This window comes from Carcharhinus amblyrhynchos, chromosome 3 (genome assembly GCF_965287045.1).
Source record: "Carcharhinus amblyrhynchos chromosome 3, sCarAmb.v2.hapA, whole genome shotgun sequence".
In the NCBI taxonomy this organism is placed as follows: Eukaryota; Metazoa; Chordata; class Chondrichthyes; order Carcharhiniformes; family Carcharhinidae; genus Carcharhinus; species Carcharhinus amblyrhynchos.
Genome location: NC_137326.1, coordinates 130,183,755 through 130,210,262, shown reverse-complemented (window position 1 = coordinate 130,210,262; position 26,508 = coordinate 130,183,755). Strand labels below are relative to the sequence as shown.

Below are 26,508 nucleotides of genomic sequence, written 5' to 3'. Positions count from 1 at the left end.
CCCAGTGACAATATCCTTTAAAAAGTATCTGGATCAGCACTTGGCACATCATAAAAATTCAGGGCTATGGGTCAGGTGCTTGTAGATGGAATTAGGTAGGAGTTCAGGTGTTTCTAATGTGTCAGTGCGGGCTCGATGGGCCGAAGGAACTCTTCTACACAGTACGATTTTATGAAAGAACAGCAATATATTTCCAAATCAGGTGGGTGCATTCCATGGGTAAATTTGATTAAAATAGGCACATGATACTGCTTTGAACTGTAAAAAAATCACTTGCCAAATATGTTACTAATTACTCCTTGGAATGGTGTGAACCTGTGAAATTAGATCACTCACAGTACAATATATACTGTGACATTTGGAGATTTTTTTAAATCATTGAGAAGAGATTTTTTTACTCATTCATGGGATGTGGGCAATGCTGGTGGGGCCAGCATTTATTGTTCATCCCTAATTACCCTTGAACTGAGTGGCCTGGTAAGACCTTTCAGACAATATTTAAAAATCAACCAGATTGCCCTGACCCTGGAATCACATGTAGGCCAGGCCAGGTAAGGATGGAGATATACTTCCCTAAAGGACATTAGTGTCTACATATATATATATATTAGGGTTTATTTTTGATGGAGTTTAGAAAGATGTGGGGTGGGGGGGGCAATCTAATTGAAACATACAGAATACTGAGAGACCTAGATAGAATGGACATGGAGAGGATGTTTCCAATAGTGGGAGAGACTAGAGCTCGAGGGCACAACCTCAGAGTGAAGGGACGCTGTTTTAAAACTGAGATGAGAAGAAATTTCTTCAATCAGAGGGTGGTGAATCTGTGGAAGTCATTGCCACAGGCTGTGGAGATCAGATCATTGAGGACAGAGATGGATAGGTTCTTGATCAATAAGGGGATCAAGTGTTAAGCGGAGAAGTCAGGAGAATGGGGAGGAGGGTCATATGAGCCATAATTGAATGGTGTAGAAGACTCGATGGGCTGAATGGCCTAATTCTGCTCCTATATCTTATGGTCCTGGTGAACCAGATGGATTTTTACAATATTTGACCAATGGTTTCATGGTCATCATTAGGCTTATAATTCCAGATTATGTACTGAATTCAAATTTCACCATCTGCCTGGTGGGATTCAAGCCCAAATTCACAAAGCGTTATTCTGAGTGTCTGGATTATTAATCCAGTGACAATACCACCACCTCCCCAATCACTAAGAGTGGCACTCAAGTTAGCAAGGCAAGGTAAACAGTAGGCTTTATTTCTAGAGGGGTAGAATTGAAAAATAAGGAGGTTATATCCATCCTCTCACGTACTTTCGTAAGACCTCACTTATAAGAGTAGGACACATGGTTTGGGTTGCCAGATTATCAAAAGATGACAATATTTATTTATTATTTAGTTGAGAGGAATGTTCCAGGTTTTACGATGGATGAATGGTTTTGTTTCATCCGGACAGGTTTGCAATGCTAATGCAGCAAGACTTTCAACTCGCTCACACTAACTGAGCTGGCAACGCAGGGTCGAGCCTGGCGCAAGACCAATTCCCACCTGTAGGAGACGCTGCTGTCGAAGCTGTTGTTGCCGTTGCCTCATCTGCTCCTGTGAGAGTTGGACTGAGCCAAGGTTTGCGTGGGAGCCTGACGTCATGTGATCAAGTCCCGCTGCCATCAAAGTGCTCTGCTGCAAAGGTTGGTGGGTGAGCCTACACCAGAAAGTAACACAGGTCTGATGATTAATGCATGCATTGCAACCAACGATTGGAGTGCAAAACTACTGGGTACGTTCTACCACAGTCCGCAGGTCAATGCAAAGGGATGAACGAGGGCCACACTCATTCACCTCATTGGAGTTCTAGCTTCTATCTTTCTATGGGATGTACGGGGTGGAAATCAGGATACTGAATTTAATGATCAAAATGAATAGTGGAGCAGCCTTGAAAGGCTGAATAGCCTACTCCTGCTTCTGTTTTCTATGGTTCCATATCTGTGAATGCACAACAAGCTGATTTGGCTGCTACACGGTGTAATTTTAGCCTAACATTCAGGGTAGGAAACCCATGAGATTGAGTGGAATGCCAATTTTTTACCCTGTTTATTGACTTCAACAAAGGATACAATTGAGTTATAAGGAGAAGCCGTATAGGCTGGGACTCTTTTCCCTGGAGCGTAGATTTAGAGGTCTTATAGAGGTCTATAAAATAATGAGGGTCATTGATTAACTAGATAGTCAACATCCTTTCCCAATGGTAGGGGAGTCTAAAACTAGAGGGCATAGGTTTAAGGTGAGAGGGGAGAGATACAAAACAGTCCAGAGGGGCAATTTTTTCACTCAAAGGATGGTGAGCATCTGGAACGAGCTGCCAGAGGCAGAGTAGAGGGGGGTACAATTGTGTCTTTTAAACTGTGTTTACTCAGTTACATGGTTAGAATGGGTTATGGGCCAAATGTGGGCAATTGGGACTAGTTTAGTGGTTAAAAAAAGGGTGGCATGGCCAAGTTGGGCTGAAGGGCCTGTTTCCATGCTGTATGACTAAGAATAAAAGCAGGTGGAATGTAAAGCTATCGACCTCATCGGCTTTCTTAGCTTTCTACACACAGCCACCAGAGGAATGATTACCCTAATATTAGGTGTTACAGCGTTCACCAATCAGCATTGAGCAAGCCAATCAGCACCAATTTACCACAAAACTGAGCAAAATAGCAGAGTGTCCATCTGCATTGCCGTTTTTCAAAAGGTAACTAAGGATCTGTCAGTGTAGGCGACAATTTTCACCTTCCTTTAAATAGCCATTGTGTGTATCTATAAATTGCCATTTATATGAGTTGCAACTCACTAAAGTGGGGTGATTGGAGCGTGCTACTCTCTACTGAAGCTGCAATCCAATTGACAATTGAGTCCTACCTGTGACATCCCTGGTTTCAATCACAAAGGTTCCTCACATGAGAAGGAAGGGAGAGACGGGAAGGAATAGTGACAGTCAGCGTGAGCCATTGTCCCATGCCTCCTACTGAGAGATTTTGTTTTGTTTGGCCAAGGTGTTAAAGGTGACAAAACCGAGGCGGGCAGATGGAGTTAGGATACAGGTCAGCCAATGATCTGACTGAATGCTGGGTCAGGCTGAAGGGGCAGAATGGCCTCCTCTTATTCCCACATTCCTGTCAACAGTTTGTTTAAGGACAACATTAGCCAAGTCCTGAATGGCGAAGCCGAGATCAGATTCATCACCAATTGTACGAGGCAAATGGGGGAGGGCAGAGGGAAGAAAATCATGATATGAATCACAGGAATGCTGATTAACTTCAGGAATGTAACACGCTTCATTTCCATGGTGTTGTGGGAACGGTGGATTTGTTCCTGAAACAACAGCACTAACTGATCATTTCAGGCCACTTACCGTTGAGTGCCCTGGAGGTTCGGTGGGTAGGGGGAGGCTTGCTGGTGAATGTAGCCACTGGGCTGCTGCTGCATTTGCCTTATCCGGTCAACGAGAGCTGGGCTGGAGTGAGCAGCCTGGTATGGCCTGGCACTGTAGTTGGGCGACAGCATGCCATTTCCAGCCTGCTGTTGCAAAGGCATCTGAGTACTGTACGCTGTGTATCCATGCGGCAGAGCCTACACAAAGGACAAGAGCAGACATTCACTCCAACACAAGGCTTAGACAATTCAACTCAAAAGACGGCAAGAGCAGCTTTTAATGTGGCCAAATTGTAGTAACTCAGGGCAACTCAATGTAGCAAGTAACAAACTAAAGGATTTATTGATTGAGAAGAACTTTACACAATGAAATGTTTAATAGCACAGCTATACAGGTCTACTCCTAACAATGCCTTGACTCCAAGAGCAGCCTCTCAGGGGTGCATGCCCTCGCTCCCAATAGGCCCAGGTTTACACGCTCCATTTGTTCCACCCTGGTCATGTCGCCCCGTGAAGGATTGTCCATTCAAGGGGCCACAGAAACAAACTTGCTCTTCATTCCTCCAAGTTCCCCTCAAAGAGACTCACTGTCCTGACTTGGAAATATATCGCCTGTTCTTTCACAGTCGCTGGGTCAAAATCCTGGAATTCCCTCCCTAGCGGCATTGTGGGTCAACCCACAGCACGTGGACTGCAGTGATTCAAGAAAGTGGCTCCTACATGTGACTCCAGAGTCACAGCAATGTGGTTGGCTCTCAACTGCCCTCTGAAATGACCTAGCAAGCCACTCAGTTGTCACCACCACCTTCTCAAGGGCAACATGAGATGGGCAATAAATGCTGGGTAGCCAGCAATGCCCATGTCCCATGAATGAATGAATAAAAAAAGATTTCCCCGTCCCCTACGCTGAAACACTGTGGAGTTGCCTGAACCCTCACCCAAGGAGTCTTGCACATGTAAGAATCAAGGCAGTGAGCCATGGATACTATTCAGTTGAATGGATAGTGCACTGTGTGGGCTTTGGAAGCACAGTTGTTACTGGATTTATAATCCAGAGGCTTGGAACTGGTGACACAGTGGTTAGCACCGCTGCCTCACAGCGCCAGGGACCTGGGTTCGATTCCCGGCATGGGTCACTGTCTGCATGGAGTTTACACATCCTCCCCGTGTCTGCATGGGTTTCCTCCGGGTGCTCTGGTTTCCTCCCACATTCCAAAGGTGAGAGAGTTAGGTGGATTGGTTATGCTAAATTGTCCCTAAGTGTTAGGGGATAAAAGCATGAGGTTAAGGAGATAGGGCCTGGGTGGGATTGTGGTCGGTGCAGACCCAATGGGCCAAATGGCCTCTTTTTGCACTGCAGGATTCTATGATTCTATAAAGATCCAGAGGTGCATGTTCAAATCCCAGCATAGCAACTGGGGAAGTTGAATTCAATTAATTTCATAAACCTGGAATTTAAAAAAGCTAGTACCAGTAATGGTGACCATGAAACTCAGTAAAAAGTCTGACAACACCATGAAACTACCAGATAACCCAAATGATTTTGATGACGTCCTCACTGGTGTCCTTTAGGAAGGAAACATTCCATTATCTGGACTGGAAAATTTGTGACTCCAGACCCAGAGCGACTGTATCCTCTAAAATGGCCACGTGAGCCACTCAGTTGCACGGAGAATAGGCCAAAATGCTGGCCTGACGAACAACGCACACATCCCAGAAATGTATTTTAAAAAAGAAAGAACCACATCACCCAGGCTCACAACTTTTTTATTCTTTCGCAGGTGTCGCTGGCTGGCCAGCATTTATTGTCCATCCCTAATTGCCCTTGAGAAACTGGTAATGAAACTGAGTGGCTTGCTAGGCCATTTCAGAGGACAGTTGAGAGTCAACCACATTGCTGTGACTCTGGAGTCACATGTATGCCAGACCAGGTAAGGACAGCAGATTTCCTTCCCTAAAGGGCATGAGTGAACCAGATGGGTTTTTCCTACAATCAGCAATGGTTTCATGGTCATCAGTAGATTTTTAATTCCAGATTTCTTTTATTGAATTCAAGTTCCACTGTCTGCCATGGATTGGAACCCAGGTCTTCAGAACATTAGCTGAGTTTCTGGTTTAAAAGTCTAGCGATAATACCATTAAGCCATTATCTCCCCTTAATATGCACACTTCACAATGGTGTCTGACAGATAATTATCAGGACTGAGAGTTTTGGCTGATTTTTTTTCATGAATACCTCCTATTTTCTCCCTAGGGATCAAAAAGATGGAAAGAAATGAACGGGTTTTAACAAACGGGAAAGACTGGAATTTTGGCTCCTCCCATCCTGGAGGGGGGAAAGCAGGGAATGCAAGACAAAGACCAGACAGTCCAGTGGAGGCGGAGAGAGGAGGGAAAAGAGGGAAGGGCAAAAACAGACAGAGAGAAAACAGGAGGAAAAAACTGTTGTAATTCCTGACCAGTGTTATTTACGATCTTTATGCCTGGCAATGTTTGGAACAAGAAGCAGACCCTGTTGTCGACATTTGCGTGGGTCTCACAGATATGTGAGAACCAACATTCCATACCGTTTCCATTTCCTTTCATTGAAACTCTTGCTCAAAGCAGTGTAAAATAATATAGTGCTATTCCCATCAGAATAGGAATTTTGCAGATTCAGAACCAGAAATAGCTTTTAAATCGCACAAAGATTGTTTGATAAACTGCTGGTGCTCCTTAATAATCTGTGAAATAAAATTCAGCATCACTTCAGTTTAATGGCATGCAGAGATGGTTAGAGCAAAACCTATGGATTCATAGAACTCTGACAATGCAGTAGGGGGCCATTTAGCCCATTAAGCCTCACCAGCAACAATCCCACCCAGGCCCTATGCCCGTAAACCCGCATATTTACCCCGCTTATCCCCCTGACACTAAAGGGCAATTTAATCAATAGTTGACCCTCCTAACTTACACACCTTTGATCACTAAAGGGCGATTTAGCATGGCCAATCCACCTAACCCGCACATCTTTGGACTGTGAGAGGAAACTGGAGCAACTGGAGGAAACCCACGCAGACATGTTTAGAACGTGCAAACTCCACACAGACAGATGCCCAAAGCTGGAATTGAACCGGGGTCCCTGGCGCTGTGAGGTAGCAATGCGGACCACTGCACCATCATGCTGTCCTTGTCTCTTAGTGTCCCAAGATGTGTCGGCCAGAGTGATTAGTGGGTCAAGGGTGTGGAGCTACAGAAAGTTGGCACAGGCTCGATGGGCAGAACGGCCTCCTTCTGCATTGCATGGGTTTTCTTCAGAAAATGGGTGGTTTTGACGCTCCCTGGATAGTATGCTAATTCAGGTTCCTGGAGTGCCTACCTGTGCCTGCTGCATAGCAGGGTACTGAGGAAGCTGGGCAGGTCGAACCTGTTGGGCATAGAGACCACTCTGGTCAACCGGCTGGCCCTGTAAGGAACCAAATGAGAAGGTTAAAGGTTTGCGAACCGTGCAGCCACCCCACACTGAACAGGCTGGAGAACAACACTGAGCGGAAAATAAACACCCTAACTCAATTGCCCATTTTTTTCTGGATGGTGAGGTCGTGGGAATATTTTCTCCGGAAGAACGGTCATGCGTTGATAGAATTAAAACAAAGGAAAATATCACAACTGTTCCAAAGAAAAGGCAATTCTTTTGTCCCATTTATCTGGCAAGGTGCTTTGTAGCAAACCTCTGATGTTTGTAAATGTTTTGTGATTAACAGATGGCCTAAAAATCATGGACTTATATTCCTCAGGGCACAGCGGCGCTGTGTCTCCAGTTTGTATCCGGTGGCCGGACTTCAAAGTATTTTTGTTTGTTGTGTTTGTTGATAGGGAAAAACAGCTTCAATTAATAAAAGTAAAATCCCTCATCCTAGTTTGACCAATGGCTTTTCCATCACCCTGAGGAACAGCTGTCTACAAACTTTCTCTCCCCCCACTCCAGACGATGCTTACCCTCTTCTGCTGCCAACAAAATGAACACGCTTTCTGCAGAAGACAACATTTTAACTTGAAAGCTTAACAACCATTATAAAAGAAACAATATTTCATAGAAACCCTACAATGCAGAAAGAAGCCCTTCGGCCCATCGAGTCTGTACCGAACACAATCCCACCCAGGCCCTACCCCCATATCCCAACATATTACACCCACTAATCACCCTAACCTACGCATCCCTGGACACTAAGGGGCAATCAACCTGACCCGCACATCTTTGGACTGTGGGAGGAAACCTGAGTACCCGGAGAAAACCCACACAGACACGAGGAGAATGTGCAAACACCACACAGACAGTGACCCGAGCCAGGAATCGAACCCAGGACCGTAGAGCTGTGAAGCAGCAGTGCTAACCACCGTGCTACCGTGCCGCCCACAAATTTCCCTCTGTCTAAGGCAGTAGGGAACAGAATATTATTTCCCATAAGAAGTTTTTTAAGTTTGAATTTTATTTATTAGTGTCATAGGTAAGCTTACATTAACACTGCAATGAAGTTACCATTAAAATGCCCTAGTCATCACACTCTGGTGCCTGTTCAGGGACACTGAGGGAGAATTTAGCATGGCCTGCTGGTTAGGAGCATTGGCCATGCTAAATTTTCCCTCAGTGTACCTGAACAGGGTGCCAGAGTGTGGCAACTAGGGGATTTTCACAATAACTTCATTGCAATGTTAACGTAAGCTTACTTATGACTATAAGTAAATTTTGAAAACTTTTGATTAGCCATAATGGTATTGAAGATTAGCACAGGCTGAATGGGCTGTATTGTCTGCTCCCGCTCTTATCTCTTGTGTTCATGTGTTAACCATTCTCACAGCTGACGTTAATATTCGGTTGAAATGCATGCCCTCTCCTGTGTTTTTAAAAGAGAGCACTCCACTAAGTTTCACACTGTTGCAACTGAATGCAAGTCTTGGCCAACCACATGGAGTTGGCAACCATGTTTGGTTGTCACTATGTGTCTTCTGAGGCAGGTTTCTCCAATATGATGAACTAAATTCTTAAAAAGGACGGATTCTGAGGCACAAATAAAAATGTTTATTTCCACTCTTTACAGTGCAGCATCCTTTTCACCTCATCGGTGCTGGAGATCTATCTGCAAATACAGAGGAAACTGCCTGCTTCCATATGCCAGTAACATCAGTCTACGGCCATCTTAGCATCAAGGAACATCTGGAATTGAAGGCTTTAACGTAGTGCTTCCACCCATCTGGAGCCGTACAAGGCAGAGTGGTTTGGAGCAGACTAACTGGAAAGTTTTTAATGCAAAACAGGCACCAAAAGTCTGTCCCATTTAACAAGAACAGGAATTCAGTTCTTTACCCACTCATGTTCTGGTTTCCTGGTGTTGAGACATTAATGAACTTGCATCAGTCACAAAGCAAACAAACATGCAAGAGGTTACTCCCACCTCTTCTTTGCTTAGTTTGGGCTTCTCCCTTAAGAAGCTGACCCTTCCTTTGAGATTACATTTTGAAAGCAAGTGATGAAGGCAACTCAGTCGACCATATACCTCTGCCACTCTGTGTTAACTTGATGTTATTACAACTACAAATCTCTTCCTTGAGGCTTTTCTCTGCCTGGCTGATGCTCTGTAACTACAAATCTTGGAAAATAAATATTTTTATTAAAAGGTACCATCTCACTGAGGAAGCACCAGGCCAAACTACATCCAACAATCTGCTGCAAGAACTCTTGCTCACGTGGGTAGCACAATGGTTAGCATTGCTGCCTCACAGCACCAGAGGCCTAGGATCAATTCTGGCCTTAAGTGACTGTGGAGTTTGCACATTCTCCCCGTGTCTGTGTGGGTTCCTCCAGGTGCTCTGGTTTCTTTCCACAGTCCAAAGATGTGTAGGGTAGGTGGATTTACTGTGCAAAATTACTTCTTAGTAACCAAAGATGTATAGGTTAGGTAGATTAGACATGGTAAATATGCAGGGTTACAGGGTGGGGAGGGGCTGGTGCTTTTTTGGAGAGTCAGTGCAAACTCGATGGGCAGAATGGCCTCCTTCTGCTCTGTAGGAATTCTGTGGTAATTTTGACACTTGTGACAAATTCTTCCACAGCAACTGAGACAATCCACCACATTCTAAAACAATCAACAGCATCCTAACTAAAACAACCCACAACATTCTTTAAAAATAAGTCAATGCATCCCATTACCTGTATCCCATACCCCTTGATCCCTTAAGCCCCAAGAGCTATATCTAATTTCTTCTTGAAATCAGACAACGTTTTGACCTCAACTATATTCTGTGGCAGTGAATTCCACACATTTACCACCCTCTGGGTGAAGAAATTTTTCCTCACCTCAGTTCTAAAAGATTCACCTTCAAACTATGGCCCTTAGTTCAGGACTCCCGCACTATCGGGAACATTCTTTCTGAGATTCAGAAAGAATGTTCCCAATTTTATAAGTTTCTATGGGGGGGATCTCATAGAAACTTATAAAATCCTAACCTTGTTAGAATTTTATAAGTTTCTATGAGACCCTCTCTCACTCTTCTCAACTCCAGCGAATATAATCCTAACTGATTTAGTCTCTCCTTATCTGACAGTCCTGCCATCATAAGAACATAAGAAATAGGAGCAGGAGTAGGCCACCTAGCCCTTCGAGCCTGCCCTGCCATTCAATAAGGTCATGGCTGATCTGAAGTGGATCAGTTCCACTTTCCTGCCTGCTCCCCATAGCCCTTAATTCCCTTGTCTATCAGAAACCTATCTACCCATAACTTAAATATATTCAGCGAGGTAGCCTCCACCACTTCAACGGGCAGAGAATTCCATTCCAGGGACTAGCCTCAACCCTCAACAAATATCACTAAACACAGACAAACTGGTCACCGTGGCATTGTTGTTTCTGGGCTCTTGCTCTGCAGAAATTGGTTACCACACCTCTCACATTACCAAAATGTTTCATTGCTTATAAATTACTTGAGGACATCTTGAGGTCATGAAAGAAGCTACGTAAATAAATATCTTGTCTTCTCATGGAGTGGCACTGTCTCTACTGGCTTTTCATTCCTCCATTGAGACATGAATGAATATTATCATTATTTTCCATTGCACATATATTTTTTTCAGGGAGTTTGAGGAGATTCCATCACCCAATGCTGTGGTAGAGCTGGGAGCAACTGGCCAAGACTTGCATCTCTCATTATACAAACATTGGGTGGAATTTTATTCTTTTTTTTTACCAAGAGCCCGATTTTACCATTTTGATTCTAAGTGCCGAATCTGGGTGTAGTACAGATCTGACCTGCAGCCTGCCCATACGCTTTTTGCTGGCTCCAGTCCAATTCATTCTCTGGGTGGGGCTTAGTGTTGCCGGAAAGGATCAGAGCTCAGAACTGCGCACGCGCAGTTCGAAAAGAGTTTGAAAAAGCGTGCCCGGGTCCGGAAAGGGAAAAAAAGCAGAAAGTGGAGAGAGTGGCTCTCTGACACAGGTCATCTTCAGGGGGGCGGAGGTGCGAGACGGCTGATCGTTGTCTGGTGATGGCGGGGGAGGTCCGATTGCTCCCTGATGGAGTGGGGTGGGGGAACAGATGGATCTTTGGTGGGGGCGGCAGGGATGTCTGCTGCCACTCTGCGGACGATCCCTCCTCTCCACCGGAGGAACAAATCCCTCCTCCTGGAGTGGCCACACATCCATTCCAAGAGGAGGGAGGAGGGAGGAGGGAGGAGGGAGGGGTCGCCCGCAGAGTGGCAGTCCCCCCTGTCCCCACCAGAAATCCATCCCACCCCCCCCATCAGTGAACAATTGGGCCTCCCCCCCACCACCAGACAACAGTCAGTCCTCTCGCCCCCCCCCCCCACTCCACTGTAATACATCTGATCTGCCTCCTTCTCCTGACCCCCACAGAGATACATCTGACCTACCACCCCCCCCACCCCCCCACCACCCCGCCACCCCCCCACGCCGCCCCCCCCACCCCCCCACCACCCCCCCCACCCCGCCCCCCCCCCACGCCGCCCCCCCCCCGCCGCCGCCCACCCCGCCACCCCCCCGCCGCCGCCCCCCCCACCCCGCCCGCCCCCCGCCCCCCACGCCGCCCCACCCCCCACGCCGCCACAACACCCCCCCCCCCGCCCCCCCCCGCCCCCCCCCCCCCCCGCCACCCCCCCCCCACCCCGCCGCCCCACCCCGCCCCCCCCCCCCCCCGCCACCCCCCCCCCCCCCCCCTCCAACAAGGATGCTCTGACCCGCCTCCCTCCCCCTCTACCAGAGGATGATCTGGGTCAGACAGCCATTGCAGGCTCTGAAGCTGCTTCGGAGGTTCCCCTGCAAAATGAAAATCGGCTTTGGATTTTTACTTTACAGGTCACTTACAACGCGGATCCGGAATGGAACAGAAGGAGGTAAAGTAAAGTGGGATTGGGTGGGAGAGTTGGGCGCGCGGTTCATTAAGTCGATTTAAATGTTTACTAATGCATTTAAATCATCGGGCTGCCTGATTCAGATCCATGCCTGAATCGGGTGTTGGTAAAGTCGCGATTTGCTCAGATTCGGGTGCAGATCGGGTTAAAGGCCCGACGCCCGAATTTACCGCGATTTTGTGCCCAAAAACGGGCGCAAATTGTTGGTAAAATCGGGCCCTAAGTGTCAGCTCAGGTGAAAAGGATAGTGTGTACCCTGTTGGCTTCTCTCACTTTTTTGTTGACATTTATTTAATAAAAGTGCTGGAGGTGGGTCCCATGACAGCATGCTGGTAGGATGGGCTCTGAATGAACCTGCCCTGCCAGGAACCTTGACCTTCAAGATGCCAGGAACCCTTTAAAAAAGGCTCCCCAACCAAAACAAAAAGAGAAAAGGTTTCTCCACTTCACGGACACAGGCACCTCACCCCACCCCCGCCATGAACATGCCAACTCACGGAACCCCATTCCATGGACATGGAGACCCATCCCAACGGACTTGGGGAAACCCCTCCCCAGGACATGGGAAACCCTCTAAAACTCTGCCCAGAGACTTCTCCAACAGAAGCCTCCCCCAGCAGAAGCCCGCCCATCCAGGTACTACCCAGGCATGACCTTCTCCCCCTTGAAGGCTGCACTTACCTTTGTGCCCCTAGTAGGTTATTTGTGTCAGGTCCCTATTTATCAGGATCTGTTATAAAACCCGATGGGGAAGAAATCCTAATGTGGAGGCTGGGGGTAGAAAATGATATATTGGGAAAGCCCGCTGTTGGTATGTTAATGGGGTTCCTGACCTTTCCTGGCGGGGACCCCCACTGCACCATTAGCGTGTGGTGGGACGGGAAATCCTGCTCACGTAAAATTCATTTGGGATCCTGTTGGATCCTCCGCCCTCACAAGCTTTCCCGCCCTTCAAAATCAGGGAGGAGGAATCCCGGCACTTCTTAAAGTCAACTCCATTTGAACATTCCAATACAAAACCACCACTGCCACCATTAAGGAATTATTCCCCCAATTGCCTCTTACTGTCAGCAAGATTATCAGGATAAACACATGGTGTTATGGGGGTGGCGTGTGGATGGGATTGTTGTCAGTGCTCAATGGGTTGAATGGCCTCTTTCTGCTCCCATTTTCTATGTTTCTATGATATTTTGAGTGTTTGCAACACTTTGTTTTAATTTCAGATTTCCAGCATCCACAGCATTTTGCATTTTTTTATTAAAAAGTATTTTTGAAATTTCACTGGATGTTTTTTCAACAAGAGAAATCCCCCCCAATTTCCTTCCTTCCTCCCTCCCCAGAAGATAAAACCCCATACATACGGAGCGACACGGTGGTTAGCAGTGGTGCCTCACAGCATTAGGGACCCGAGTTCGATTCCCGGCTTGGGCTACTGTCTGTGCGGAGTCTGCACATTCTCCCTGTGTCTGCGTGTGTTTCCTCCAGGTGCTCTCGTTTCCTCCCACAGTCTGAAAGGTGCATTGGCCGTGCTGAATTCTCCCTCAGCCTACCCGAACAGGTGCTGGAGTGTGGCGACTGGGGGATTTTCACAGTAACTTCATTACAGTGTGAATGTAAGCCTACTTGTGACTGACAAAATAAACTTTAACTTCCATACTCTGATAGACTAGCGGTAATTTTGTGTTTCTGAACTCTCTGATTGTGGCAATGACCTTGACTCCAAACTTCAGATCATAGTTAAAAATGGACAATTTGGCAGTCTGATTTACATCTCTGCTGATTTTCTTTTCCCCCATTCATTGGGAGTCAGTAGGCTTCCAATGCTTTACACTACTGCACAAAGCTCGAGCCACATGACTGGTGGCAAGTTAAAATGGGACAATAGAATTGAGTTTGTGACTTACCAAATCAAGATGGGCTGGGCTTCACACAACACTCATACGTTGTCATCAGCTCAGTCCTGGACAACACAAATGTCCAGCTAATACTGTGAGAAAGGTCTGGCAAGAGACTTAGCAGCAACTGAGACTGGCACAGTTAGTCTTTCGACCTTCCGCAACGAAATGGTGAAAAATGTTTTGCCTGGCATGGAGCTTGCGTTTCGGTGAAATTAATCAGTTATGAACAGAAAACAAAGTGGTTACTTCCGGAGCTGCAGGGTAGACAGACAAGACATATCACAACTTACAGAAAACTTCAAACAAGAAGCTGCCACTACAGTAGGACTCAAACCACAAATGTCTCCTGTAACAGACCAGAGGTACTTCGGATTTGTAAGGGCTTATTTTTTTAAAAATCAGTATTTCTTTAAAAGAAAACCTTCTTGCTCAAAGCTTCAACCAAGCAGAAAGCAGCTTCCATGCAAGCAGCCAGAGTTTGTATGCATTGAATTAATTAGCATATTAAAAAATGCAATGCAGTTTATTAATCGACTTTGAGAAGTATGCAACCAGTACAGAAATTGCACATGCCCACGCAAAATTTCAGATTTAGACAATGTCCATTATAAAACTGTCAAGACTGGCAAAAGTGGTCAGGAGACTTCAAGAGGGGAAACAATCTTAAAATGTCATTAATCATCTTTTCAAAGATGAAGTTTAGTAATTTTCTTCCCTCCTTTCCTGAAGGCACTGCCTTATTGTGGGGTCCACAGGTCCAGGTCACCCTCTGATATCTTCCCTTAGTGATTACCTTCAGTCAGGTGGATCTTATTTTCCTGCGGTGGTGTAAAATTGGTGTTGGCAAGTTGTCAACTAGTTTCATATCTCTCCCAATTCTCATTTTCATTGCCACCAAGCTGCCAACCTACTATGACCCGTTTAGCTCTGTCACACAAAGTCAAAATTGACTCCAATGGGTGCTGGCGTGCGATTTAATTAAGAAAGGGTCAACAGGGTCAAGTTCAGTCCGAGAGACAGCTGACATTTTCACACATGTGCTTTCTCAGACGGATCACTGAAAAGCGGTCAAAAAATGAGACGATCGGCTCCTTCCCCCCACCCCCCCCACCCCGTTCTACGTTGAAGAGATCAGTCGGGTTAACCTAATCCCTTCAGTCCAAAATAAATTCTGTCAGCCAAATCAAACTCAGACTCCAGTTAAGCCACAAGGTGCCCAACGACTTGGAAACAAAAGGGCAAAGAATGCAGTCATGAGAGAAAATTAATTACAATCTCCTTCTTTGTTGTCATTTCTACGTCTGTTAAATAGCTTTGTATGTAAAAATTTTCCGTAATAATTTGTGAACATTATTTTCCAGTTGAACATAATAAATAAATCATTTTTTTCTGGCACAGAGTAGGATGCTAATATTAATATGAGCACACTTCAATCCACCACGGTATTTACCAACTCATGGGACTGGAAGACAGCAAGGTACGACAAGCATAATTTACTCCAAAGATAATAAGATTTTTACAAATTTTGCACATAGTCAAATCATATTGGGCACTGAGCTAAGCCAAGAGAGGCTGTGCAAACACATCTTTCATTTTCCCCAAATTCTTTCTTTCTTTTGAGCCAAACACGAAACAAAAAGGACAAAGATTTCTTTTTGAGTTTTGGCAGGAATTCCTCTGCTATTCTGATGCAGCTTCTGGTTTGAAGTCAACTAAAAAAAAATCTTTGCAACATTAAGAAAGGGATTAAGAGTAAAAAAGGTAGAGAGACAAAGCAGGAAAGGGAAAGGCAGTTGTTGGGTTACCATAATGCTGAAATTGTTATAGCCATCTTGCAGAGACACAGCAGGGTTACAGGTCTCCTAGAGAGAAAAGGAAAGGGGCAAGAAATGGCAGAGAGATCAACGGGAGAGATTAAAAAGAGACAGCTATTTGTTCATAGGGTTGGTTAACATCAAAAGCACAATCTGCAATCACATTATCAGAAAGAATACATCAATCGTAATACGCAGCAAGAAATGGGAGAAACAACTGAGTCATTGTATTTAATTCACATTCTGAAAGGTTATGATTTGTGAATTTCAGGATCAATGTTTCTTTTTAAGGAAATCTAATTCAGACCATCCACTGAAATCTGATTTGCAACTGAACTAACACTTAAAAGACAGTGGACACACCCGAGCATTCAGCCCGCTATAGGTTTGTGGAACCTCCTTCTTTCTCCAGTGTTGAATCTGAGCGGCCACTCATCGTGGCAGCTTGCCTAATGTTGCCATTATTTATTTTAGAAATTGGACATTGGATGCCAGCTGCTCATAGGCTGATCCAGGGCTGAACCTAACCCCCATTTTCAGTTTCATTGCCAGCAGGGACCACAGCTTACCATTGTGAGCAGAAAGCTTATCTGTCATTTGCTCTCGGAGGTCACCTATCCTGCTGAGGTGAGCCAACATAGTACTGACCACCTGGAATCCAGCTGTTTGGCTCAGAACCACAGTGGGACATGGTGACACAGTGGTTAGCCTCACAGCGCCAAGGACTCGGGTTCGATTCCGACCTCGGGCGTCTGTCAGTGTGGGGTTTGCACCTTCTCGCTGTGACTGTGGAGGTTTCCTCCGGGTGCCCCGATTTCCTCCACGGTCAAAAAGATGTGCGAGTTAGGTTGATTGGCCATGCTAAATTGCCCCTTTGCGTCAGGGCAAATATGTGGAGTTACGGGAATAGGGCCTGGGTGGAATTGTTGTCAGCGCAGGTTCGATGGGCTGAATGGCTTCTTTCCACACTGTAGGGGGTCAATGATTCTATGATTTGATGACAGGTGCCTGAGGTATTATCCAGGTCAAATTAAAGGGTTTTTTTAATACTTCTCAGCAACCACTTTTTCCCCCACAAATGTGTCAAAAAAAAAAGCCAATCTTACTAATAATTTTCCTCTGAAGTTGGTCATTCCACCTCCTCAGCCTGTTTCCACTAACTAGATCATGGCTAATCCTCACCTTAACTCCAGTTACTCGCCTTGGTTCCGTAAGCCATAAATAAGCTTTAAGCTTTTCTCAGCAAAAGAAAATATCAACTTACATTCTGAAATGTTCAATTAGCACCGCTGTCAGGATTGACAGTTTTAACAGAGAAACTTCCACATTTCCACTACACTTTGGGAAAGGAAGAGCTTCCTGACATCACCACTGAATGGTCTGAACAAAGAACGAAGAGCAGTACAGCAGAGGAACAGGCCCTTCGGGGAGGCACGGTAGCACAGTGGTTAGCACTGCTGCTTCACAGTTCCAGAGACCTGGGTTCGATTCCCGGCTTGGGTCACTGTCTGTGCAGAGTTTGCACATTTTCCTCGTGTCTGCATGGGATTCCTCTGAGTGCTCTGGTTTCCTCCCACAGTCCAAAGATGTCTGGGTTAGGTTGATTGGCCATGCTAAAATTGCCCTTGGTGTACTGAAATGTGTAGGTTAGAGGGATTAGTGGGTAAATGTGTAGGAGTATGAGGGTAAGGCCTGGGTGGGATTGTGGTTGGTACAGACTTGATGGGCCGAATGGCCTCTTTCTGTGCTGCAGGGTTTCTACGATTCCAATCCTGCACTGGTCATGTTGCCCTATCTAGATCAACCACCTGCATCCCTCTATTCCCCACTCTTAATGCATCTGTCCAGTTAAGTCTTAAATGTGGCTAACTTGTCTGCCTCAACCACCTCACTTGGCAATGCATCCCACACTGTGTGTGTAAAAAAACTTCCCCCGCACATCTCTATGATCTTGAACTCTATCACCTTGAACTTGGGCCACCTTGCAATTGTCATTCCTGCCTCTGATTTGAAGGTTAATGTACCTCCTCCAACAGAGGAAATGTTGACATATCCCTACCACATGCCCTGTTCGATTTAATTCATTGATGACATTTGCAACTCCATTGAGGAGAGCATCCCAAAAACAAAGACTTGTAGGAGAAGCCATCTTGTGCCACTCACCACTGCTGCTCCCATTTCTTGGCAGATTTTAACAAAGCATGGATCAGTGATTTCATTCATCCTTAAGGCATCAGGCAGGGTAAGGCTCCCAAGGACTTTTGGACCAAAGTGTAACACATCCAAAAGGCAACAAGAGGAATACAAGAGTATGTAGATCCAGTACTACAGATGGAGGACAGAAAGTCCCCAACGTTTGGTGAAGGCAAACCCCTAATATTTCGGTTTCCAGAAAAATCTGATGGGCGATTTGCAATTTTAAAGAGGTTTTTTTAATACATTTGGCAAAAGCTTAAACCATTCACAGAAGCTGCTGAATTGCAACTGAAGACATTTGCAGTGACAGCAACTCCAATAAGAAGAGCACCCAAAAATCAAAGGGCACGATCTTATTGGCCGTTCACGCCACACTCCTGCTGCAGCGAGGTCGGAGAAATTGGCTTCCAGAAAAATCTCCATTCACTGCGGCAGGATGGGAAAATCCTGCTGGCGGGAACAGCCATGACATCCCGGCCCTAGACTTGTGGTAGAAGGCAGTGTGTGCCAGGCACTGATTTGTTTGTTGAGTATACATAAATTGTTCAAGTAGCTCATCTGATGTGCCATAAGGTCACAGGTTCAATCATCTGACTTGACCTTTTACAGATAATGGGCCGGATTTTTATTTCTCAAGATGGTACTGGAACGAGGCAACTTCTTGCAAACTGTGCCCAGCATACCTTCTCATTCTATCTTTTACTCTTGTTCTCCTAATCAAAGTCATCACAAAACTGTAAAATTTTGCCCGGGGTCAACAAACCTTCCCACAGTCCGTCCCTTGCCTGCTCCAATTCCCGTGGCGGACAGGGTGGTAATATTTTGGCTTAAAGTTATTTTCACTCATGGTGCTGGAGCTGTTTTCAGATGAGATGTTAAGCCAAGACACTCTTACTTAAGCAGGAGAATGCAAAGACCTTTGGGCATTAGGTTAGGAGGAGCAGGGAGTGTTGCTAATATTCCAGCCAACACTCCATCCCTAAGCCAATATCACCCAAAATGCATTTTCTGTGTATGGTTAAGGCAGAGGTTGTGGACAGAAACAGAGTTAATGCTTCAGTCAATGATTCAGATGAAAGGGCACTGGCTTGAAACGTTAACTCGGTTTCTCTCTCCAAGATGCTCCGGATTTCCTGAGAATCATAGGAATCCTAGAATGCAGAAGGAGGCCATTCGGCCCATCAACCCACACTGACAACAATCCCACCCAAACCCTATTTCTCTAGGGGTCGTTAATGGTGTAATGGTATTGTCACTGGAATAGTAATTCAGAGACCCAGGGAAAAGTTCTGGAGACTCAGGTTCAATTCCCACCATGGAAAATGATGAAATTTGAATTCAATTAAAACATCTGGAATTAAAATCTAATGGCGGCCATGAAACCATTGTTGCTTTTCGTAAAAACCCATCTGGTTCACTAATGTTCTTTAAGGAAGGAAATCTGTGGTCCTTACCTGGTCTGGCCCACCTGTGACTCCTGAGCCACAGCAATGTGGGTGACTCTTAAATATCCTCTGGGATGGGCAATGAATGCTGGCCAGCCAGCAATGCCCACGCTCCATGATAAATTTTTTAAAAATGCCCGTAACCCCATCTTACTAATCCCCCTGACTACGGGTGAATTTAGCACGGCCAATCCACCTAAACCGCACATCTTTATACTGTGGGAGGAAACTGGAGCACACAGAGGAAACCCATGCAGACACGAGGAGAATGTGCAAACTGTACACAGACAGTGACCTGGGGCCAGAATTGAACCCGGGTCGCTGGTGCTGAGAGGCAGCAGTGCTAACCACTGTGTCACTGTGCTGCCCATGCAGCAGTTTCTGTTTCCATTACAGATTTCCAATATACACAGTTATTTTGCTTTCATTTGCTGTTTGTGCGACCTTACTGTGCGAAGAATGACTGTTCCATTTGCCTATTGTAAACGATTACATTTCAATAGGCATTTCATGGAATGCAAAACATTTAAGGGCATCCTTAAAGCACAATAACCAAGTATGTGAATGGATGTCCTTGTAAGTAATGCCATGAATCAACTGACACAGTGGTGAGAAAAAAAAGCACAACCACCTCAGTAAGAGGATAAAGGGCAAACCTTTTTTTAGGACTGAGGTGAGGAGAAATGCCTTCACCCAGAGAGTGGTGAATCTGTGTAATTCACTTCCACAGAAAGTAGCTTGAGGCCAAAACATGGTGTAATTTCAGGTAGAAATTAGATATAACTCTTGTGCTAAAGAGATCAAGTGGTATGGGGGGGAAGGTGGGATCAGAATATTGAATTTAATGATTAGCCATGATCAAAATAAATGGCAGTGGAGGCTCAAAGGGGCCAAATCGCCTACTCCTGTTTCTGTTTCCTATGTAACATAATGCAGAGGACATCAATGTCTACAACAACGGGGATGAGGTGGGAATTTTATTTATTTTGTTTCTAAGTTTATTTATTGTTTAAAGTTTATTTATTAGAGTCACAAGTAGGCTTACATTAACACTGCAATGAAGTTACTGTGACATTCCCCTAGTCGCCACACTCTGGCGCACATTCAGGTACACTGAGGGAGCATTTAGCATGACCAAAGCATCTGACTAGCACATCTTTCGGTCTATAGGAGGAAACAAGAATACTGCAGATACGGGGAACATTTGCAGACTCCACACAGTCACCCAAGCTGGGAATCTAACCCAGGTCCCTGGCCCTGATGGGTCAGGAGATTCAAGTTTCTAGGTGCCCAGATCACCAACCACCTGTCCTGGGCCTCCCATGCCGACGCTACAGTTAAGAAAGCCTATGAACTCAGGAGGCTAAGGAAATTTGGCATGTGCGCTGCAACTCTCACCAGTTTGTACAGATGCACCATAAAAAACATCCTTTCCAGATGTATCACAGCTTGGTATGGCTCCTGCTCTGACCAAGACCACAGGAAGCTAGTCCATCGTGCAAACCAACCTCCCATCCATTGACTCTGTTTGCACTTCCCGCTGCCTTAGAAAAACATTCAGTCATGCACCCCATGCATACCCTATTCCACTTTCTTCCGTCGGGAAAAAGATACAAAGGCCTGAGATGATGTCCCAACCGACTCAAGAACAGTTTCTTCCTGCTGCCGTCAGACCTTTGAACAGGCCTATATTTATACTAAGTTGATCCTTCTTAACACCAGAGCTAACACTGTAACACTGTACCCTCTCCTTTCCTTCTCCCCTATGTACTCTGTGAATAGCATGTTTTGCTTGTATAGTGTGTAAGAAACAATACTTTTCGCTGCATCCTAATACTTGTGACAATAATAAATCAAATCAAATCAGAAGATAACCGAAGTAATCAGCCAGTTGCCGCATTGTCACTGCATCTAAACATTGCTCTTCTGGGTGAGTACAGGCCTCTCAGCTGATCTTAACCACTGAGGATCCCCAGTGGTAAGACATGCCCAGTTCCACAAGGAAGAACCAGAATCACGGGCCAGCATTATGAGCCCCATTCTGCCCCCGAGGACGTGTTAACTTTTTGTTTTCTTTGTCTAGCAGTATTGAGCTGGAAAACATCTTTGAGATGACGCCAAGCACTTGGCCACTGGTGCTATCCCATCGGTTGCCTGTTCAATTATCTCTCCACACAACTGGACTGAATTGCAGTTGCCACGTTTATCCCAAAATAGCAGGGGTGACAAGTAGCTTTGCCGGCTGAGATCTACAGTAAATGTAACTTGATGGTGCAAGGGTGGGGCTCAAATAAATCTTATTCCAAACACATGATGGCTAATGTTCAACGTAGACAGAGACCTAGAAACTCATACAACTTTCTTTGTTAATTTCCGTAAAAGCACTTCCAAATTCAACTGTACAGCATCCCAACTATAAGCTTTGCAACATGGTTATGGTAATAGTTCAAGATGTTTATTTGTGTGTGTAATCCATCTGGTTGTGCTTTTACTTCAACACATATGCTAACATAACGTGGAACAGTCTTCGGAAGATTGTGCAGATGATGGCATTATTTAAGATGGACTTACGTGGAGGATGCATCAGTGTCTCCCCAACCCACCCCTCCCATCCAAGTGACGTATGTGTTTAGGCAAAAGTGTCCATCCCATACAGGTACCTCTCTTGCCTCAGTTATGGTTGCTGCATCTTGTCACCATCTTTTGCCCTCATCTGAAACTCAGTGCAGTTTCTTCTTTGTCTAGGCACCAGCAACTCATGTTTAAACAAAAAAAAAGGCCGATTAACTCCTGGTGTTGGCGTTCAACATTCGCCCCCAAGTGGAAAAGGAAAGACAGGCGGGGTGGCTGGGCCTTTAACCAATCCACGAAGGACGGAAGCTGCTATTCCTATTTTCTCATGATCAATCCAAACATGCTGCCCGCGATCGGTTTTAGCCACACTCACCTGCACTAGTCAGCTTGCAACAGAATTGATTAGTATGGGCTCAAATACCACACTGAGATGAAAAATGTGGAATCAGGTTGTGGTAACTTGTCGGGGCAGAACTGAGAAGAGAGGAAACTTCAACCCTGTGACTAGGTAACCTCAGCTGAAGCCTGGGCTTGGAAACTGTTTCAATTCCCAGTCATTGACTTATTTCACTTCATTTTTATTGCTTGCGTTCCACCAGTAGAGCACATATGGAGGGAATGGGGCCCTTGTTCTCTTCTAGCCTTACTTCCCACCATCAAGACCAATTGAGTTGGTTCCCCCCCCCCACCCACCCCCAGTTTGAACGCACTGTGATACTTTCAGCAGCTTGGTGAATTCGATCCAAAATACAATGCAACAAATTTAAGCATATGGTTTTACCTTCATACTGGAACCACTTGACTCTCGTTAATCAAAATAGCCTCCCTATTGGCTTTTATGCATTCTACTTGAATATAAGCCAAACTAAGCATCGGATTCATTACCAAGAGGACATCGTATGAACAATGGATTTCGTTCTTAGTTACTTGGGGTCATCACAGATCCATAAGCTAATTTCCAAATCAGGAGGGAAATAACTTAACATTTGCAGCAACAAGTTCCCATGGTCAAGCAGACGCAGCACGGCACAGTTGGCACTGCTGCCTCATAGTGCCAGGGACCTGGGTTTGATTCCCAGTTTGGGTCACTGTCTGTGCGGAGCCTGCATGTTCTCCCCGTGTCTGCATGGATTTCCTCCGGGTGCTCCGGTTACCTCCCACAGTCCAAAGATGTGCAGGTTAGATGGATTGGCCATGCTAAATTACCCTTAATGTCAGGGGGACTAGCTAGGGTAAATGCATGGGGGTTATGGGGATAGGGCCTGGGTGGGATTGTGGTCAGTGCCGACTCAATGGGCAGAATGTCCTCCATTTATATTGTACGGATTCTATGATTCTGTGACTACACAGTTGATAAAGCATAAAAATAAAGTTAAATTGTAAACCCAAATTTGAGATATTATAGGAAAGAATAAAATAACAAGAACTTATATTTGTATAGAATCTTCTATGAGAGTCCCTAGCTGCAAGGGTATAATAAAACAATTAGGGCAGCACAGTGGTTACCCCTAGTGCAGGTGAGTGAAGTGCAGAGGGATCGAAGTGCTCTAGTGCATGAATCACAAAACACTAGCAAGCAGGTCCTGGTATTTAAGAAGGCAAACAGCATCATGGCCTTTATTGCAAAGTGGTTGGAGATTAAAAATAGGGAGGTGTTATTGCATTTGCTCAGGACATTGGTGAGGCCTCACCTGGAGTACTGCATACAGTTTTGTTCCTCTTACATTAAAAGGATATAGTAACATAGGAGGCAGTCCAAAGGAGATTCATCAGGCTAATTCCTGGAGTGAGAGGATTGTCCTAACAAAGGAGACTCTTAAATCTGGGTCTGTATTCCTTGGAGTTCAGAAGAGTGAGGGGTGATCTTATTCAAACATGTAAGATCCAGAGGGGGCTTGACAGGAGAGATGGTGAGATCTTTTCACTGATGGGTGAGTCTCCAACAAGAGGACATAACTACAAGATAAAGGGCCAGTCATCTAAAACTGATGTGCATAGAAATGTATTCTCGCAGAGGGTGGTGAATCTCTGGAATTCTCTGCCCCAAAGGGTAGTGGGGGTTGGATCATTGGAAGTATCAAAAGTGGAAGTGGATAAATGTTTGATAGATTGGGATTAGAGGGCTATGGGGAAATGGCACAGAAAAGGAGTTGAGGCCAACGTAGATCAGTCATGACTGTATGGAATGGCAGGGCAGGCGTGAAGGGCGTGGTGGCCAACTCCTGTTTCTAATTCCTTGATTTCTAAAGATGTATACCAATTATTAAAGACTGCATTGACCCCCACATTGTGAATGGTTGCAACCAGTTTGGACAGAATCACAGGCTTGTCCTGTGGATTTAAATCCCAGCATTCTCAATGGAATTATCGACTACTCTTCCTCCATCCTACTGTCAGAGTTTAGCTTCCACTATCGCAGTGGAGATTTTGGAGCTGGTCCTTCACTTCTCAGCTGGTGAAGTTGACAACCCAAGAACGGTGAGGGTTTGGTGCTCTGGTGAAGGTTTACATTGAACATAAGAACATAAGAAATAGGAGCAGGAGTAGGCCATCTAGCCCTTCGAGCCTGCCCCGCCATTCAATAAGATCATGGCTGATCTGAAGTGGCTCAGTTCCACTTTCCTGCTTTTTCCCCATAACCCTTAATTCCCTTGTCTGTCAAAAACCTATCTACCCGCGCCTTAAATATATTTAGCGAGGTAGCCTCCACCACTTCAACGGGCAGAGAATTCCAGAGATTCACCACCCTTTGAGTGAAGAAGTTCCTCTTCAACTCTGTTCTAAACTTCCCCCCCCCTTATCTTGAGGCTGTGCCCTCTAGTCCTGCTGTCCTTTCTGAGCGGGAAGAATCTCTCTACCTCTACCCTATCCATCCCTTTCATTATCTTATACGTCTCTACAAGATCCCCCCTCATCCTTCTAAACTCCAACGAGTACAGGCCCAGTCTATTTAGTCTCTCGTCATAGTCTGATTGGGCAGAAGCTTCTTAAAAATAGAGTGATGCAACGGGTGGAAAAAGTGGCGAGGTAGCCGCCAGGCCCAAAAGCATTCCCCACTTCCCCTCCCCGCCCATATCACCCACTGGAAGAGGGTTTCACCAGAGGAAAGTACTGCGGCCTGATTCTCTCCCAGCTGAGCCAAGCACTCACCGGACCCTGTCTGGTGGGTTGTCCTCAGCAGATGCAACCTGTGGGAGACCAGTGATGATTCATGGCACAGTGATGTGAATGGGCAATCTAACAGGGATGTGACAACTATCTCACGGAAAGCCCTGATAGCCCGGAGGCAACATAGTCCGGAGTCAACATAGCCCAGAGATAGTATAGCCCAGAGATAGTATAGTCCAGAGATAAGATAATCCAGAGGCAACATAGTCCAGAGACAAGATAGTCCAGAGACAATACCACTGCCTCCCTCCAAATAGATGTTTTCCTTTCTCTATTCATCCATGGGATGAGGGCATCATTGACTGGGCTGGAATGTATTGCCCAACCCTAATTGCCTTTGAACTGAGCGGCTTGCTAGGCAGTCTCAAAGGGCAGTTGAGAGTCAACCACATTTGTTGTGGATCTGGAGTCATATGTAGGCCAGATCAGGTAAGGACAGCAGATTTCCTTTCCTAAAGTGACATTAGTGAACTAGATGGGTTTTTTATGATAATCGGTAATGGTTTCAGGGTTATCATTGGAGTTTTAATTCCAGATTGTCACGTCATTTTTTACTGACTCTTTAAGGATAGGGTAAATCAAGGTTCACTCACAGTAGTTTGTGGGATTACATTGCGCAGCTGGTGGAAGTGAAATCTGGTCCAAACTGGTTAATTTAAGATGATTTGGAAGCCAATATAGGTATTGCTCACTCTTAGGCTTAAATATGGGTGCTAAGAACATAACATAAGAACATAAGAAATAGGAGAAGGAGTAGGCCATCTAGCCCCTCAAGCCTGCCCCACCATTCAATAAGATCATGGCTGATCTGTCGTGGCTCAGTTCCACTTTCCCGCTTTCTCCCCATAACCCTTAATCCCCTTGCCAACCAAAAACCTATCTACCCGCGTCTTAAATATATTTAGCGAGGTAGCCTCCACCACTTCAACGGGCAGAGAATTCCAGAGATTCACCACCCTTTCAGTGAAGAAGTTCCTCCTCAACTCCGTTCTAAACTGCACCCCCCCCCCCTTTTCTTGAGGCTCTGCCCTCTAGTTCTGCTGTCCTTTCCGAGCGGGAAGAACCTCTCCACCTCTACCCTATCCATCCCCTTCATCATCTTATACGTCTCTACAAGATCCCCCCTCATCCTTCTAAACTCCAATGAGTACAAGCCCAGTCTATTCAGCCTCTCTTCATAGTTCAACCCCCTCAACTCCGGTAACAGCCTAGTGAACCTCCTCCGCACTCCCTCCAAGGCCAATATATCCTTCTGCAAGTGCGGCGGCCAAAACTGCACACAGTACTTCAGCTGCGGCCTCACCAGTGCCCTGTACAGTTGCAGCAAGACCTCCCTACTTTTATATTAAATCCCTCTCGCTATGAAGGCCAGCATCCCATTTGCCTTCCTGATCACCTGCTGCATCTATAGGCTGGATTTTTGCGACTCATGCACAAGGAGCCCCAGGTCCCTCTGCACTGTAGCATGTTGCAGCTTTTCGCCCTTTAAATAGTAGTCCTTCCTACTATTATTCCTGCCAAAGTGGATAACCTCACACTTGCCAACATTGTATTCCATCTGCCAGGTCCTCGCCCACTCGCTCAGCCTATCTAGA

At 45.6% G+C, this 26,508-nt stretch overlaps 1 protein-coding gene across 1 annotated transcript in view; it reads right to left on the bottom strand.

Moving 5' to 3' along the window:
- Positions 1 to 26,508, bottom strand: part of LOC145341129 (mediator of RNA polymerase II transcription subunit 12-like protein) — a 564,757-nt gene that overhangs the window by 13,537 nt on the left and 524,712 nt on the right. The window contains 3 exon segments of the mRNA XM_080186002.1: positions 1,552 to 1,705; positions 3,398 to 3,615; positions 6,776 to 6,862. Of these exon segments, the coding sequence (XP_080042128.1) occupies positions 1,552 to 1,705; positions 3,398 to 3,615; positions 6,776 to 6,862 (459 nt within the window).